At 37.4% G+C, this 18,155-nt stretch overlaps 1 protein-coding gene across 4 annotated transcripts in view; it reads right to left on the reverse strand.

Annotated features, from left to right (window-relative positions):
* Positions 1–18,155, reverse strand: part of LOC127876986 (uncharacterized) — a 106,075-nt gene that overhangs the window by 12,098 nt on the left and 75,822 nt on the right. For all 4 annotated transcript variants that reach the window (XR_008048181.1, XR_008048180.1, XR_008048179.1 and 1 more), the window contains exons 3-7: positions 14,076–14,222; positions 10,727–10,849; positions 2,617–4,980; positions 1,955–2,041; positions 1,263–1,516 (exon numbers count right to left, since the gene is read on the reverse strand). Coding sequence is in view for 1 of the 4 variants with exons in the window: in XM_052422552.1 (XP_052278512.1) it covers positions 1,263–1,516; positions 1,955–2,041; positions 2,617–4,980; positions 10,727–10,849; positions 14,076–14,222 (2,975 nt within the window). In the remaining 3 variants the exon portion in view is untranslated. The remainder of the gene's footprint in view (positions 1–1,262; positions 1,517–1,954; positions 2,042–2,616; positions 4,981–10,726; positions 10,850–14,075; positions 14,223–18,155) is intronic.

Below are 18,155 nucleotides of genomic sequence, written 5' to 3' on the forward strand. Positions count from 1 at the left end.
TAAAGACATTTGATGAGTATTGCCTAATAATTCGAAAAAAGAAGTCAGTTTTTAAAATATGTGGCATAAATTATTGTGTACCCATTTTAAACAGTTTTCATCAATAATTACAAAAGTAAGCCAAACACTTAACAAGAGCTGTGTTTGTGAAACACAATGCCCCCTACTGTGCCACTTTGAAGCCATATATTTGACCTTTGACCTTGAAGGATGACCTTGACCTTTCATCAGTCAAAATGTGCAGCTCCATGAGATACACTTGCATGCCAAATATCAAGTTGATACATGTATCTTCAATCTTGCAAAATTGTAAGTTTTGGGACAGAATGACAGACATAATGACAGACAGACAGGCCAAAAACAATACAACCCCAATCATTCTATCCGGGGGCATAAAAATCCATGAACAAATTATTATTTAAAATCATTTTGATCAGAATGGCCTTATTATTTTGTGACAAAAAAAACAACTGAACAAATAAGTTTATACCGTCAGTTTGTTCCGTTTTGCTTGCTGCAGGTACTAAGGTTCATTAACATGTACATTTGTGGTGCCAGTCATGGGGTTCCTAAACATTTACCTAAATGGTGTTGGTCGCCTACAAGAGTCAGTCGGTCTGTCTCGTACCTTGATGGTGTCAGTTATGGCGTTCTTAACTAACATAGGTGTCAGTAGGTCTGTCTCATACCTTGATGGTGCCAGTCATAGCGTTCCTAAACACATACCTTAATGGTGTCAGTCGGTCTGTCAGGTACCATGATGGTGTCAGTTGGCCTGTCACATACCTTAAAGGTGTCAGTCGGTCTGTCACATACCTTGATGGTGTCAGTCGGTCTGTCACATACCTTGATGGTGTCAGTATGTCACATACCTTGATGGTGTCAGTCCGTCTTTCACGTACCTTAATGGTGTAAGTTGGTCTGTCACGTCGCTTGATGCTGTCAGTCGGTCTGTCATGTACCTTGATGGTGTCAGTCGGTCTGTCACGTACCTTGATGGTGACAGTTGGTCTGTCATGTACCTTAATGGTGTCAGTCGATCTGTCAGGTACCATGATGGTGTCAGTCGGTCTGTAACATGCCTTAAAGGTGTCATTTGGTATGTCACATACCATGATGGCGTCAGTCTGTCTGTCACATACCTTGATGGTGTCAGTCTGTCTGTCAAGTACCTTGATGGTGTCAGTCGCTCTGTCATGTACCTTGATGGTGTCAATCGATCTGTTGCATACCTTGATGGTGTCAATCGATTTGTCACGTACCTTGATGGTGTCAGTCATGGGGTTCTTCAACTCTTCCTCAGTCAAGGAGTCCATCTGTGACTTCAGATACAGAGGGTCCTCGTCCCCACGTTGAATGGCATCCAGGATTCTACGGAGGTTGCTGTCGAGGCCAGGAGACGACACCCCAGAGGTGGTTTCTGAGGTTACACATATTTTTGTTGTCTCCATAGGGAACTCATCCTCATGTAATTGCTCTCTAGTAATAGTTTCTGCTGATTTTCTTCCTCTTCCACCTAAACATTGTGCACAAAGACAGCTGTGTATTATTGAATTGTAACTTAACCCAGTAAAATATGAAAACAGATCAATACATTATGAAGGCATTGATAAATAATTGATAAAAGAAATTGTTCAGTTTTAAAAAGTACTTATTCAAGATTTCCAGTGTACAAACAATGTACCTTAGATATAGAATAACTCCGATGATTTCTGTCAACAATTACTGAATAAGCATGAAATGTTCTACAATACATTTGTATTAGTTTTTTTCACAACTTTGGATAAAACTATTGACATTTTCTTCTGAAAGTTTAAGAACATATGTTGAATTATCTTTTAATTTGTTTTAGTATACTTAGTCTAATGCATATGGCATAAAGTAAATACATTCCATTTAAAATATCTTTGCGAAAGCCAGTTAAAAACAATTTTTTCAAAATACAAATGCTCACCAATTCCACGACCTCGCCCTCTGCCTCTCACATGGGATGGCTCCTGGGTCTTGGGCTCGGCCCACCTTACTGTCCATGCTGGAGGTACTGATGCAAGAACAAAACAAGGTTGCTTAACCCTTTACCACGAAGATACATATTTTTACGCATTTGTAGTCCCTATGAATCTTAAATTTAATTCAAAACCTTTCTTACTAGATTTATGTTTAAAGGTTTCATTTGCAACCATTAGATACTCGCAGGCTGTTCTGGTTTTATGCTGTTTGCACATAGCCATTTCAACTTTGGCTCTGAGTGGGAAAGGGTCAAGGCTTTGTCTTATGGTCTTGGTCACTTCAGTGAATAAATGCTTACTAAATCTATTTACTAACACACTTGACATGTGATGCTTTTCAGTGACAAGTCATGAATTTAAATTGTTAACACTTATCAAAGAATGCAACATTCGTTTATTGACTTTGTTTAAAAATGACAAATTTGATAAGACGATATGTCAACATGTGAAATTCCACTTCTATATACAGTGTAAAGCTAAACATCACCAGACAATAGTAAATTTTAATATGGAAAATACTGCTTCTCAAAACCTTATGCAAGTTCACATAATACAACAGAGTTATCTTCTTTTTAGACCGTTTAATAAAATATATAAACAGCAATACCTCTCCTCTTTGGGGGCCTTCCAACCCCTCTTTTTGGACCTTGAGCCCGACCCCTCTTTGGTGCTGGAAGAGTTGAGTGGCTGCTCATGCTTTTCCTTTTTTCTCTTTCCATTGATAACACTTTAAAACAGTCATCTGTTGAAAATTCATCTAAATTTGGTCTTGGTTTTGGAACCAAAACCTCTGACGTCATGTCAACTTCTGCCATTTCCGAACTTGCTGCTACAGGCATTTCAGGGCAGTTGCTTTCATCAGAATCACAACTGGCTACTTGCAATGGCACATGTGGAGTAGTCACGGACAATATTACAACTTTTTGGTCCATATCTGTTATATCACTTGCTCTATTTACTGATTGATTGGTAGGAACTTCTGGTTCAAGGGATTCATCATCAACAGCCATTGAATCAGCTGCAACATTAGCTTCAGGACTACCGGCTGTCATGGAAAGGGTGTTAATACTCGTAAGCAAAACCGGATATGGTGAAGTTCTCAAAACATTTGCCTCAGATTCTGATGCCAAATGACTAAGAAGAGTCAAATTAGAATTAAAATTTGGTTCACTCGTCATATACTCATAATCTGACAAAACATCTTGAGATCCAAATGGACTAAATTGCAACTCATTTAAAACTCTAAGCTTTTGTTCCTCTAAGATCTGGCTTGCGTTCTGAAGTTCATCAAAGACTGGATCGTTGACATTCATGGCCTCATACTGAGGTTGCTGAACCTCGGCAACCATTTGTGGCTCCTGGTACTCATACTGCTGCTCTTGTGAACTCTGAGGTGAGACAGGTCGCTGAGGAATATTAGGTTCCTGAAATGTGTTGGAAGGTCCACTGGGGACTGAAGGCAATGGCGGTGGCATGACAGATGCCACAATTGTGGAGCTTGAGCTTAAAATACCCGCATCTGACACATGACCACTCATTGTTTCTGTTTCTGGTGTTGAGAGAACTGGTTTAACATCAATTGACACATTCTGATTCACAAATTCACAATTCTGAGAGTCTAAAGAGCGTCTTTTATCACTGATACTTCCAGAAAATTGTGATGTTGGCGTTGTATGAACTGATGCGTTTTCACTGGAAACAGAGGTTTCACCTCTAAGGTTAACACAGAGAGGATCAAACATTTGACCAGTATAGTCTGAAACACTTCTAAGTAGAACGCCTCTGTTCTCCCTGTAACTGCTTTCTAATATCCTCTGAGTGTGTTCATTCTCTGAGGGCAATGCATACCAGCGTCCCATTAACAGTCTGTCATCAGCTTCTATAGGAATATCTGATGGAATCAATTGGTTAGTTGATTTTGTCTGCTCATTCAAATGGTCATCATTCACATTTCCAGACATGTGTGAATTGATCTCACTAGGTAAAAGCTGATGAGCAGATTTGCCAAATAACATATTCACAAGTAAAGAACTTTGGCTTGAAGTACTGGAGGGTGAATAGTTTGCTGCTGTGTGAACAGGTCCAAGAGAAGAAACTTTCTCCCGCTGTGCATTTTCATTCCTGACAGTGCTGTTTGAATTCCCAGCATGTACTACTGGATTTGGAAATCTGTACTGGTCAGGCTTTTGCTGATGAGCAGGAGGTGGGGCAGGCATTGTTGACAACTGGGTTCTAGGGTAATTCATTGACTTTTGCCCCATTGGAGGCACCTGTAGATTGCCCTGATTTGCTGAGATTAAATTATGAAGGTTATTTATAGAGAATGAATAATCATCCCTTGATGGTATTTGTACATGGTACTGGTATGGTGTTGCAGTTTGGGGCAGGGAATGTGACTCACCAGGATATAAAAGTCTACTCCTTGGGTCTGAGCTTGAAGGCGGCATTGAGGATGTTCGTTGGTAAATAGTTGCCTGCGATATTGCAGGCGTTGAGAGTGTTCGTTGGTAAACATTTGTCTGCGATATCACAGGTGTTGAGTGAAGATTTGCCTGCGAGACCACTAAAGGATCAGTTCGGGCCAAAAGCCCTGGCCTCTGCATAGTTACGCCCGCATCTGACCGTGCAGGAGGGAGTCCATATTGATTGTAATGACCGGAAGACTGTTCCGGAACCCGATACCTGCCTCCAGGCTGCATTTGTGTAATCCCCTGATTTGGGACAGATGTAAAGCGAGGTTGTTGTTGCTGTAAGCGCTGTTGCTCCTGCGAATTCTGTGGCTGAAGGCGTTGCTGAAGGTTCAGTTGATGCTGATGCTGCTGTTGCTGAGCATTTTGATGGAAATTGTAGGGAGGTGGCTGCAGTGATGGATAACTATACTGTTGTTGCTGTTGGCTGATTTGCTGTGTCTGCTGCTGTTTTTGATGCTGGACATATTGGTGGAAGGCATTCAGAGTATTAGCAGAAGGGTCTGGAATATGAAAAGATAAAACAAAACAAAATTTCTACAATATTCAGAATATGCATTTTATGACAAAAGGACCATTGGCCCTAAGGTGCTCACCTGAGACCCAAAGGAACTTGAATATTCTTAGAAAGTGGGAGATCATTAATGACAAAAGTACCATAATTGTGACTTGTGACTTCAATTAACGTTTTTTATTTGACCTAATGACCTGATTTTTGAGCACACATGACCCAGTTTCAATATCAGCCAAGATAACATTGGGACAAAATTTTCTGACCAAGTTCCATGAAGATTGGCCAATAAATGTGCTAATATAGCATCAACAAGTTTTCACTGTAGCCATATAAGGAAAACTGCCCCACCCACCTGGTCGCCATCTTTTTCAATACACCTGAATATTTTAAAAACTGGTCAAAGAGGTCAACAGGACAAGTTTTTTAACTAAGTTTTATTTAGATTGGACTAAAAATGTGACTTCTAGAATGTTTATATGATTATTCTATAAGCATATAAAGAAAATACCCGCCCAATAGCGGCCATGTTTTTGTATGAATCATAACCTTTTTTGAACTCATCCAAGATAAATAGAACAAAATAATGTTCAGACCTAGGTTAATGAAGATTGGACTAAAAATGTTAACAATGTTAACAAGGTTTCACCATAGCCATATTAGGAAAATTGCCCCACCGCCTCACGACCATGCTTTCCAACAAACCATAACTATTTTTGAACTCATCCATGCTATTATTAGAACAAATCGAGGGGTTAAAGCCAGAACGTGATAACTCCTTTTTTCAAATAGTGGAGAAAAACGCAAAATTAAGGTTTGACAGACTACAACTTTTAAATGAATATGAATATCAGCGTAATATTTGGTTATAATATAGGTAATAGTATTGTTATGACATTGTAAACATATTATATGATTGCATACAATATTTTAATGCTTTTGTATTCAAAATAGCACTTACTTCATTCTGGCATAAACGTAAAACATATATATTTTCAGAGTACAACTGTGTTAAGTGCACTTGGTGCTATTTTGCATAAAAATTGAACGCTGCTTTTCCTATGCCATACAGGACTTAGTGCAATTAAAGCATAACAGCCTTGTGCTATGCATCTATTTTACGAGACTAAACGAAACATGTGCACTTAAAACAAGTTTATTTTAATAATTATAATGGTAATTCTTTTTGTAGAAGTACATACTTATTTTCTTTTGCATTCTAGATTTGAACAGGACATGCAAATGTGTCTCCAACCTTAACAATGGAAGAAAGTTAAGATTCAGATATTCTTTTCCACATTTGCATCTTATCTATCTTCTATTGTATCTGGGTCTGGAATAATCTTGAAATACTGGTGATATTCTGAAGGAATTATCCCTTCAGAGCAAAGTGATGGCAGGTCTTTCTTCTTTGTTGCTGTAATTGGAAGTTTGGAATCTACAAGGGTTGTATGTCACATTTTATAGAAGGTCCTTTGATAGAGGATTTGATTTGATTTTATAGAGGATATGAGTTTACTACACTGAAAACTGGTGTCATCAAAACTGCACTTAAAAAACACACACCCTGATCACAATTGTAGTTTTATCAATTTTATTTTTGTCCATATAACCTTTTGTCCACTTACATTTACAACATTTGGCGGCATTACAGTTTAAGCTACATGCTTGATATAAAAAGCGTCATAGTTTTTCATAGGCACTACAACATACGCAGTTCTCTTTGGTGTAATCCTCACAATTGGTTCCCCATTAGTAAATATACCAATGTAAATTTCTTTGCTCATTCAATGTAAGCAGGTACTATACCACACTCCATCTAAGTATGTCCACTTTCTAAATACCTTTGTTCAATGGTGTCTATGTTTTTACATTTTTCAATGCAACAGTAATAACCTAATTTCGATTTTGACCACTACAACAGTCAGAATAAAAACAGACATTCTTTACTGTGATGGGAAGGGATTTCATGTAAGTAAAAAGACAGTTTCCCATTTCACAGCCGCATTTTCCTTCAGTTTCGTTCCACAATAAACATGTCAAACTTGTGTTTTGTAAACAGTAAAAAAATATTGAAACTTTTTCTTTTTCTTTTGTAATAAACTTGGCTCACACGAGAACATGGAATCGGTAAAACAGCCTCTAGATCAAATCTTAATTTACCATCTTAGTGGGAGAATAATGTCTTTTAGATAAGCACCAATGAAGGCATATTCTCCCTATCTAATTACAAATTAGCACAATAGTTTGTGTATTCCTGTTTAAATAAACAAGATGCAATAATTCCTTAACAAGGAAAGGGCTTCATATTTTGTTTTTACCTTAAAATATATGCACACATGGCTTATGTTTAAATGATTTAAGTGCACGTAAATCCTTTTGGCACATGTTTTTCCTCTCAATATGTATGAAAACTTATTGTGCCAAAATGACTTAAGTGCACTTGAAGCATTCTGGCATACACCAGATTTGTCGATAAGCACTTAGTGCACCTTGGTTCTTTCGGATAAACTATGTTGTATTCATTATGTGATTCCAGGGAATAGTGCATATTGTAGAGCGTTGGAATAACTCTATGAAAGTGCAAAAAAGTGATTTTTGATAAAAAGTGCACTTATCACGTTCTGGCTTTAACCCCTCGAAATATTCCCAACAAGTTTCATAAAGATTGGACCATTAATGTGACTACTATAGTGTTGATAAGGTTTTACTAAAGCCATATTACTAATATTGCGCAGCCCCCTGGCGTCCATACTTTTTAATAGACCCAAACCATTTTTCTAACTCATCCAAGATATCATTTGAATAAGTTTTTTTTATTTTCATGAAGATTGGACAATGAATGTGACTTCTTGAGTGTTAACAAGGTTTCACTAATGCCATATAGGGAAAACTGTCCTGCACTCTGGAGAAAATGTTTTCAACCAACTGAACCCATCTTGACACTCTTCCAAGATATGATTTGTGTTCTGAAAAAACTGGGCATAATGCATGTGCGTTAAATGTCATCCCAGAATAGCCTGTGCAGTCCGCACAGGCTAATCAGGGACGACATTTTCCGCCTAAATTGGATTTTTGCTAAGAAGAGACTTCATTTAAACGAAAAATGTCATAAAGCAGAAAGTGTCGTCCCTGATAAGCCTGTGCGGACTGCAAAGGCTAATCTGGGACGACACTTTACGCACGAGCATTATGCCAAGTTTTCTCAGAACGCAGCTCATATGTGGTCATTTTCCTAACAACACTTAAATCTTACCATATTACATTTCAGTCAGCTGAATAAGCAATGCAACTTGTTATTTAGTTTATGGCGGGTTGAAAGACAACAAAAGATGATACATTCACATATTCACATTGCATACAGTTATTTTTCTAGGGCAACGATATATACACATAAATGAAAACACAATGTCTTATTGCCAGCATACTGTTATCCGACAAATCTATTTTTATGCACATCATGTGTTTGCTAAGCTAGATGTGTTATTTTGTTTTGAAACTCTTTGTTTATTGCTTTAGACATTATGAACAGTGCCAGCAAGTATAAATGTGTCGCGTTCTGAGTAAACTGGGCTTAATGCATGTGCGTAAAGTGTCGTCCCAGATTAGCCAGCACATGCATTAAGCCCAGTTTTCTCAGAAGGTGGCTCAAATATTGTACACTGAAAAGGGTAAGAGAATGCCTTTGGACAGAAAGACATCCACTGTGATTCCAGCATACACCCCTAACTTGGTATTGGGGGTTGGGATGGGGCAATAATTAAATTCAATCATTAAACTAACTATATATATTACAATTATGACAGTGCTAACTGTTACACATGATACACAGATGGACATACTATGGATGCACTCATATTGGCTTGACTCAACAAAACTTGAACCCTGGGCCTGGTTTTGACCAACCACTCCACCTTGAGGCGTTGCTAAATCAATAGTTTCAATATTGAAATGACACAATTTTCAATATAGGACACAAGAATGCTAAATAAATAGTAACAAGAGCTTTCACCATAGGATGATTTATGCCCCCTATAAACGCTTGATAGAAGTTATGAGCTTTTTTCGAAACCTAAACGCAGATTTCGAAACCTAAACACGGACCCTAAGTTCAAGGTCAAGGTCACAGGGATCAAAATTGTGTGCGTATAGAAAAGCCGTGTCCATATACACATGCATACCAAATATGAAGGTTATATCTCAACGGACATAGAAGTAATGAGCATTTTTCGAAACCTAAACGCAGATTTCGAAACCTAAACGCGGACCCCAAGTTCAACGTCATGGTCACAGGGGTCAAAATTTGTGAACGTATGGAAAGGCCTTGTCCATATACACATGCATACCAAATATGAAGGTTATATCTCAAGGGACATAGAAGTCATGAGCATTTTTTGAAACCTAAACACAGATTTCGAAACCTAAACGCGGACCCTAAGTTCAACGTCAAGGTCACAGGGGTCAAATTTTTTGTGCGTATGGAAAGGCCTTGTCCATATACACATGCATACCAAATATGAAGGTTACATCTCAAGGGACATAGAAGTTATGAGCATTTTTCGAACCCTAAACGCAAAGTGTGACGGAAAAACGGACAGACGGATGGACAGTCCGATCACTATATGCCCTCCTACCTGGGGGCATAAAAAGAAGTACAAAATAGGTCAAATCCCTTTTAGCCTGAAGCTGCCACATGTTATGAAACTGACCATCAACTCTGGTATACGTTTAACCCTTTACCACTAAGATATGTATTTTCACTTATTTGTAGATTTCTTACTACATTCAAGTTTTTAAGGCTTCATCTCCAAACCTTAGAAACTGATGAGCAGCAAAAGCATAAAATCTGAACAGACTAAGAGTTACTCCCAGGCTTTTCTGGTTTTATGCTTTTTGTACATAGCCATTTTCACTTTGCTTCTGAGTGGGAAAGGGTGAAGCAAAATCTTTACCTTCTATTATATCTATATCAGTTTAACATACCTATATGTACAGAGATATCATGAAGTTATATTAACTACACAAATTGAGAAGCAATATCCAAGATTTGCAAATAGTCCGACCAACACAAATACCAAAGACCCGCCTCCAGATTATTTTCAATAAACTCATTCATATCATACTATTGTCAAAAAGCTGGGCATGGCTCAGTAGTGTATTCCTATGTAATGATTAAACAAGAGCACCGCATAACGGGTGCCACGCTCGGCTGCGAAAGCTTGTCAGAATTTTTTTTTATTTTTTTTAGAGGTCACAGTGACCTTGACCTTTGACCTAGTTTCAAAAACAGCCTCGCTAAAATCAGGAAATCCCTGTCCTGTCCTCCTTGGATGTTATTGTTGATATTACACAGCTCACTTCATTGGAAAACACTTCAATTATGTCAGTAATGAGGCCAACGAAAATATGATAAATTCTGACAGTGTTAGGAAACTTCGGAGAGCACTGGTTTTTATTTTGTTAAATATACTCCCAAACTTTGGCCACTATTTTATTGTAAAGAATCAGGGAGATCTTTGACAATATAATTAGGTTGCTGCCGTGAAGCATATTTAACAAAGAACTGTATAATGACACATGGTTCTTTTAGACAAGCTGTTAACCCAAACAATACTCTTTTCAAATAAGTTTCTGTCAGTGCAATTTACTTCAAAACATATTATACATTAAATCTACATACCCATCTGTCTGAAGTTATCAGGCTGTACAAACTAATACCGATTTAAAATAAAATAAACCTGTCATTCCAGGTACAGGGTGTGGTGTCATCCTAGGTCTGGGGTGTAGTGTCATATTAGGCCCTGGGGTTGGGGCTCCATGTCTTAACAGAGGTGGCAAAGGGGGTAACACACTGGGGGGACCTGCAACAATGGAAAACTACCATAACATGTCACTGCTTAATTGAATATGACAAAGATATAACCACATTAATGATAATATTTTTTTCACCATCTTTATTACTTACTTAACAATCCCATGCATCTGCTTTTTTTGTTAGAACTTGATTAACAGCACTTTAAGCGTCGCTTACATATATTTGTTATATTTATGCTTATTGATGTTGATTAAACTGTATTATTTAATATGCTTTTAATACAAAATATGAACATTATCTGTGGCTTTTTTTTTATAAATTTGATGCAATGTCAGCTTGAGCATTTTTGCTACAAAAAAATAGCATGACAAAATATAGTTAATACCAATAACTTTTTGATTACACAGTAAAAGGTTTTTTCTAATTTTCAAAAACAATGTCTTATTAATTTAATAAAAGATTATGATGAGAACAAAATACAATACACTTGATGACCATAAGTCACCTACTACCATAACTCACTACTGCTTTACTTGAATCACAGGTTCAGGTGGTGAATGACTGTAGAAAATATTTCATTAACAATCCTACATAAGGGTGAATGGCTGCAGAAAACAAAATTGAATTAACAATCCTTAAAGCCACACACTTTGCCTCTGACCTTGAAATAAAATACAGTGCTCCAGCTAGGCCTAAATTGAAGGGCACCCCGCCCTGCCCTCCCAAACCTCCGCCCTGCCCTTCCTAGGGCCCCCTGCCCTTAAAACAAATTTTTTTTTTTTTTTTTTTTTTTTACATAACTTATGATAATATTATTACAATTATTATTTGATGTTTCCTCCAAATTAATTTCATTTCAAACACGCTGTATCTTTATCGTTATGGTATTTTAGTAGAGTAATTACTGTATACTGATTAAAGAGAACATCTGGACGGAACTGGATTAAGTGTTTGGCGTCATGAAAACACGCAAAGCTTGTCTACTGACCCATTGTGTAGACTGCTGTCTGTGGTGTTTTGACAAAAGGGATTAACATGTGTGAATGGTCACTCTGCCAGACTTTGTTCCGACAAGTAAAACCAGTCCTTATGCATTTGTTGAACGTGTTTACTTGAGTAAGTTATGCCTTCAGACAGGAAGCCGCATTTCTTTGATAACGTCAAACTTTCAATTCACACAGATTTGCGAGACTTTTAATAGGGTCCTCGGTCATTTGTTTACATGCTTAGTATAGAAAAAAACACCTGCTAACATGAAAACTTTGGATTAAATTATCAAAATAAAAACAATGTTGCAAACTGTGATAATATTAATTGGTAAGTATCAGTTTAAAGACGACGTTTTGTTTGTCGTAAATCAACGAGTTTTCTATACAACAACAACTACGTCTACAACCACGTGGGGATCGATCTATCTTGTTTTTTTAAATATATATTTGTATATATTATATATATATATATCAGGGGTTGTTATGGACTTGAAGTCCCAATCCTGAAAATCAGCCGGGGTCCAGGGGCTTCAAGCCCAGGCGGGGTCTAGGGGTGAAACCCTTGTTGGGGGTTCAGGGGGGCGAAGCCCCCCGAAGCAAAATAATTTTGAGCCTTTGAGGACTTAAAAAGTGAATCCTTGCTATGTCAAATTGTGTTTTATTGTTAAGGTAAATGTATTGACTGACAGACTAAAACTTGACCTTGCTTTGAACACATAAAATCATTAGAAGCCTTTTTTCCATGTTGTCACTTACAGGGCTCAACATCAACCTAAAAACCAACTTGCACTGCCGGGCAAGTACTTAGAAAATCTACTTGCCCTCAATGTAAAGCCACTTGCCCAAACATGAAATATCACATTAACTGTAAACCTCTTTTTTTTATAAAGATCAAAATGATACACTACAAAACCTTTTTTTATTTTTTGCTAATTTAACAAAATGATAACAGCAATTAAAGTCTAATTTAAGTCTTAATGTAGATTTGTGCCAATGTTTGACTTAAAGTTACTTGTAAAGCCGAAGCTAAATAAACTAGACATGTCTCGTCTGCTAACAGTACTGTAAACAACACCTGAACCGTAACAAAAATGTGAATTGATGTAAAGCAAAAGATTGTTGAAAATGTATGTCGCAAAATATGAAATATATTATATATGGAAGCTAGATCTATATAATTTTAGTAGTTTTCTGCGTGACTGAAAACACCAACAATGTTATTTGTAACTGAAAAGTAAAGAAAAAGATAAACACAATTGCATTTGAAAGCCAATGTTTGGAATCCCAAGCCATTTACGGCGTTTCTAAAAATAGGTTTGGAAATCCATGCGCACCATGCGTAGTTAGTTTTGACTTCCGCAAACAACAAACCCAGAGGTAAATTCTTGCATTTGGCAAATTGTCCGTGATTATTTGTACTATTTAACCACATAAACACACGATTTTTGTTGTTCTTTTTTGCACTTGATTTAGCAGAATCCTTTTCAACAAAAGAAGCTCCGGAAATAACTGGCCAATCAATTTATTGCTTTAAGACATACGGTATCATACGTATAGTAACGCATGCAAACGATTGGCAGCCGGACTTTTACATTTCTGCTGAATTCGACACGGTCCGGATTAATCGCAAGTACCCGGATTTCGCGGTACGTCACCAAAATACTTTGTAAAAAGACTTTTTTGGCACCCAAACCCCCTCACCCCCCTGAAAAAAACTCCTCAGATTTATGCCGATCTCAAAACTGGTCCGGGAGCCTCCAAATCCGGATTTCCGGATTTTTCCAGAATTTTACAACCCCTGATATATATGTACTTGTAATAAATGTAATTTTATTTGAAAATCAGGAAGTCAAACAAAGTTAAATTGATCGTTATCTCGTTAAACACGGAGTTCTCCCCGTGTTGCCAATGCCGAGGGCCGCCGCGGCAGCTTATCAAATTTGCCGATCGTTAACCGCAGAGTCCCACATCATGCAAACACTGCGTATCACGGGATTTTCTTAATCTACCACGGAGATACTTCCTGCGGAGTAGCGAGGGAAATTGGGGAAGACGCGTGGACTGTACTGTCATTATCGGCAATCAGCCTTTGTTTCACACTATATGCAAACGACTAGTTCGGGTAACGACGTAGCAATACTACTAACTGACCAACCATCTAACAATTGTGATCTGAAAACAACGGTCACCTGTGGACAACGGCCACTTTGGTCATTTCCCTTGACTGACCGCTGTTCTCAGGTTTGACTGTACATAACTAAGAGGTAAAGGGTTAATCCCTACCTGGTTGCTGCCCTTGTCTCTGAGCCATGCTGACATTAGTGGCTGTGGCGCCTGATTTATAAACAGGACCATAGGACTGCAGGTCTGCTGGCTGCTGGGTGCACGCCCCCTGGGGTACACTGCCGCCTGGCCACTCTGGGTTCAAGGCTAAAGAGATAAATATAGGACATTTGTGTGATTGCAGACTCAGTATTAACCCATTTATGCCTAGTGGACTCTCCCATCCTCCTAATTTGGATCAATTTATTTCCAAAATTCGGGATGTCTAGTATATTTATTTCTATATTTAGAATAAAACCAGTTAAATAAAGTCTTTGGCAATCACAGCAGTGTTACCTATGAGATCAATTAAACCTATGCCTTAAAAAAACTGCAAGCTTGGAATGCTGATGGCAGACATCAAAGGTCTTTGATGTGAATGCCCAGATGGGGCCAGTTTCTAGGAAGTTAAAACTGACAATTTGTTACACATCAGTACGTTGCAATTTCAAACAGCATTAATAAATACTATATTACTGGAAGCATGCACATACTGTTGCACATCAGTAAGTAGCAATTTCAAACGGCATTAATAAATACTATATTACTAAATACTATATTACTGGAAGCATGCACATACTGTTAGATACAAATGTACACCATTACTGTGTTTGTTCCTTAGAGAATGGGATGTGAGAGAACTATCCTGACATTCTACTAGATTGAATTACAGATGTGAGCAAACATATTGTTTTGGCTTGAATTTAACCCTTTTAGTGCGGGAACCTGATTTTAAAGGCCTTTGCAAACAGTTTGGATCCAGATGAGACGCCACAGAACGTGGCGTCTCATCAGGATCCAAACTGTTTGCTGTTCTGATAGTATTATTTGAAAAAAATTGAAGAAAATGCTAATTTTAGAAATTCTGCAGACAACATTTTAGCAGACGACAAATTTCCCAGCATGCAAAGGGTTAAATAGGAGGCTGCCTTACAGGTATTGTTTGTTTGCAAAAAGGTGAAAACCGGGGACTCTAAATTGGTTTCTGAAAAGCTTCATTTGTCAAATGTATGCACACAAAAACGCTTGATTAAGCATTTCTGAGTGCCCTGAAAATCCCTGTTTGAAATAAACATGCACCAAATGCAGAAGGTGTCAGCCGAAAAATGCTCTAATAACCAGAACAAAATATCTTCAACCCTTCTTAAAACAAGAATATCAGTAAAACTGATGGATGCTCCCCGATGATGAGTGTTGTCAATCTATGTGTTAATACCCACCTAAAAAAATCTATTATTAGCCTCGGTGACCTTGACCCCACTGACCTCAACCCTCATCAAAAGGTAGAGGTCCATACAAGGTACCTACATGCCAAATATGTAAGAGAACGATAAAATATTGATGGCGCTATGAGAAACTGTAACAAAAGTGTTAAGGAAAAATCTAGTATTAGCCTCTGTGACCTTGACCCCAACAACCTCAAATCTCATAAAAAGTAGAGGTCCATGCAAGATACCTACATTCCAAATATGTAAGAGATCGGTAAAATATTGAAGGCGCTATAAGAAACTGTAACAAAAGTATGCCGGAAGGAAGTAAGTAAGGAAGGACAAATGGGCAACTACCGTAAATCCACGAATATAATACGCCCTCGTGCATAATACGCACCCCCGAGTTTGGTCAAAATGTATCGGTAAAAATTGAAAATCCGAGTAAAATACGCACTAAAAAATCAGTGTCCGAAATCGGCCATTTCCGAAAAAAATGTGTCAATATATTTTTGTGTTGTGAAAATAGCAAATCAATTTGGTGTTGTCAACTATCTGTTTCACAGTAATACCCCGGTATATTGATCGGGATGTGTTATAGTGCTGTTGTTATGACAGTTGCATAATAAATATCTCTGTCTGTTGTTTGTATTACCATTGATTGTTACCAATAACACACGGGCCCCTTGCTGACATCCGGGTCAAGCAGTCATAATTACAAAAGAAAGAAGCAGAGACGCTGTTTTTTGTTTTCACATTTAATTCAATTTGACAATACAGTATTCAGGATGATAATAATTATAATAATAATAAAGAAATAAGAAGACAAAATGGTTACTTCCGTTTTTATAGTTGTCTAGATGAATTACTTTTCCGAAGTGTTAAACACTCGTTACTTTAATATAACTTAAAATACAATTAAACCGCTCGTGTTTTTCATGATCTCTTTAATTAAAATAGGCTGCTGTCATTAAGGCTAGTTTTGGAGTAAAACACAAATTAATTAATTATCACCTTTCAATTTAATTCGGTAATCGGCAGACAGGTGTAAAAGACTCTATTAGCATCATAAAACTAATTATTTAATTACCACTTTTTACTTCAGATATGGTAAATATGCGGTAGAAAGATAAATAGTGGTCAGCTAAGAAATATTTATTTACTGGTATTGTCAGTTGTTTTTTTTTTCCATTTGCAAATCTCTTTATACGATTTAGCGTCCAGTCGCTATTTTGTAGGCAGACAACGATATTAACTGTGTATTCAAATTATATACAGTGTCTGCGCATGAATTACCCAATATTATCCGATAGCTCCTCCCGTTCTCACGTTTCATTCGACAACGTCATTTCATGAGTAAGCGAGCTCAATGTTGATTGGCCAGCTACCATGCGCTCTTCAAAAACAATAAGGTCAAGCAATGTTTCATAATCGGGTACAGACCGGGTTTTGTTTACTGTTCGAATTGCAAACACTTTCATTAAAACAAAGAGACAAATATAGAAAACCAGTCCGATATAAATGGCGGATGTTTTCAATGAAATTTTACTAGATTTTCGCATTTTCACAAATAAGATTTTTATTGAGCCAAATTCTCAATATTTTCGCAAATGACTCAAATGGCGAACGACAGCGCGAGCCCTGTTGCACCCCTTTGATGTAATGGTGTAGTTCAAAATGGCTGCACTCGTATATTATACGCACCCCCTACTTGAAGAAAAAATCGGCAGGTAAAAAAGTGCGTATTATATTCGTAGATTTACGGTATATGCTCCCTGAAAATTTTCGAGGAGTATAAAAACAGCTTTTAAGGGGGGGGGGGGGGGGGGGGAAATACCTGAATAACCCTTTCCCACTCAGAAGCAAAGTGAAACGAGATATTTGTTTGTCAGAAACACAATGCCCCTTACAGGGCTCACGCTGGGTTCAAATTTTAGGGAGAAGTGACTTCTCCCTAGACACTGATTTAGAGAGAAGTGAGGAGACTTTAGGGAGAAGTGGAGAGACTCGGACAAAGGGTTTGCTTGTAAGGGGTTACAACATACATATATGTGATAGTAATAATCGACACAACAGATAAATAACCATAATTTTACTAGCTCTTTATTCAATCCATTTTGATGTGAACATACATAGTGTAATAAAGACTTAAGTATTTCAAAGATGATAATTGAAGCAGTAGCCAACATAAATATTTATGTTTGAAATATGACATATGCCAGGGGTTTTTCTGCCTATTTTGGGAAAAGGAGTCTGACCAAATTGGGAATTTTGTATCGACAAAATTGGTCATTTTGGGAATTTTTGCTTCGATGAAACGGCTCATTTGGGAAAAAATTGTGAATTAATCATGCTTAAATAATTCAGTGGTTTAACAAATAAATTTGTTTTTATTTGTTATTTTGTCTTCTTTATATAAACAGATGCAATATTGGGCATGTTCAACGTTAATTCAAGTACTGCAGTTTTGTTTTTCAGTTACAGTTACACTCTGAGATAAGAACTGAACAGTCAAAACCTTATAGCAGATATTTTTGACCAAAACAAACACTGGTTAGTCACACAAATTATAAGACAATTCATTCTTAAAAAAAATTGGGAATGTTTATTATAATATCGGTTTGGGATCGGGTCCGTTTGCTTTGGGAGTGCCTCCGTTTTCCGGAGGCGCAGACAGTGCTGAAAAATCCCTGTATGCTAAGCAGCTTTGTTAATTTGTGGTAAAAAAAAAACGTTGTGATTATCAACACTTAAATTCGTTGCTTTGAATAACTTTGAGCCAATGTTTGTCAATGTTTGTCAACAATAATAATATTAATGAAAACAAAAATCT

The sequence above is a fragment of the Dreissena polymorpha genome, chromosome 4 (genome assembly GCF_020536995.1).
Source record: "Dreissena polymorpha isolate Duluth1 chromosome 4, UMN_Dpol_1.0, whole genome shotgun sequence".
NCBI lineage: Eukaryota > Metazoa > Mollusca > Bivalvia > Myida > Dreissenidae > Dreissena > Dreissena polymorpha.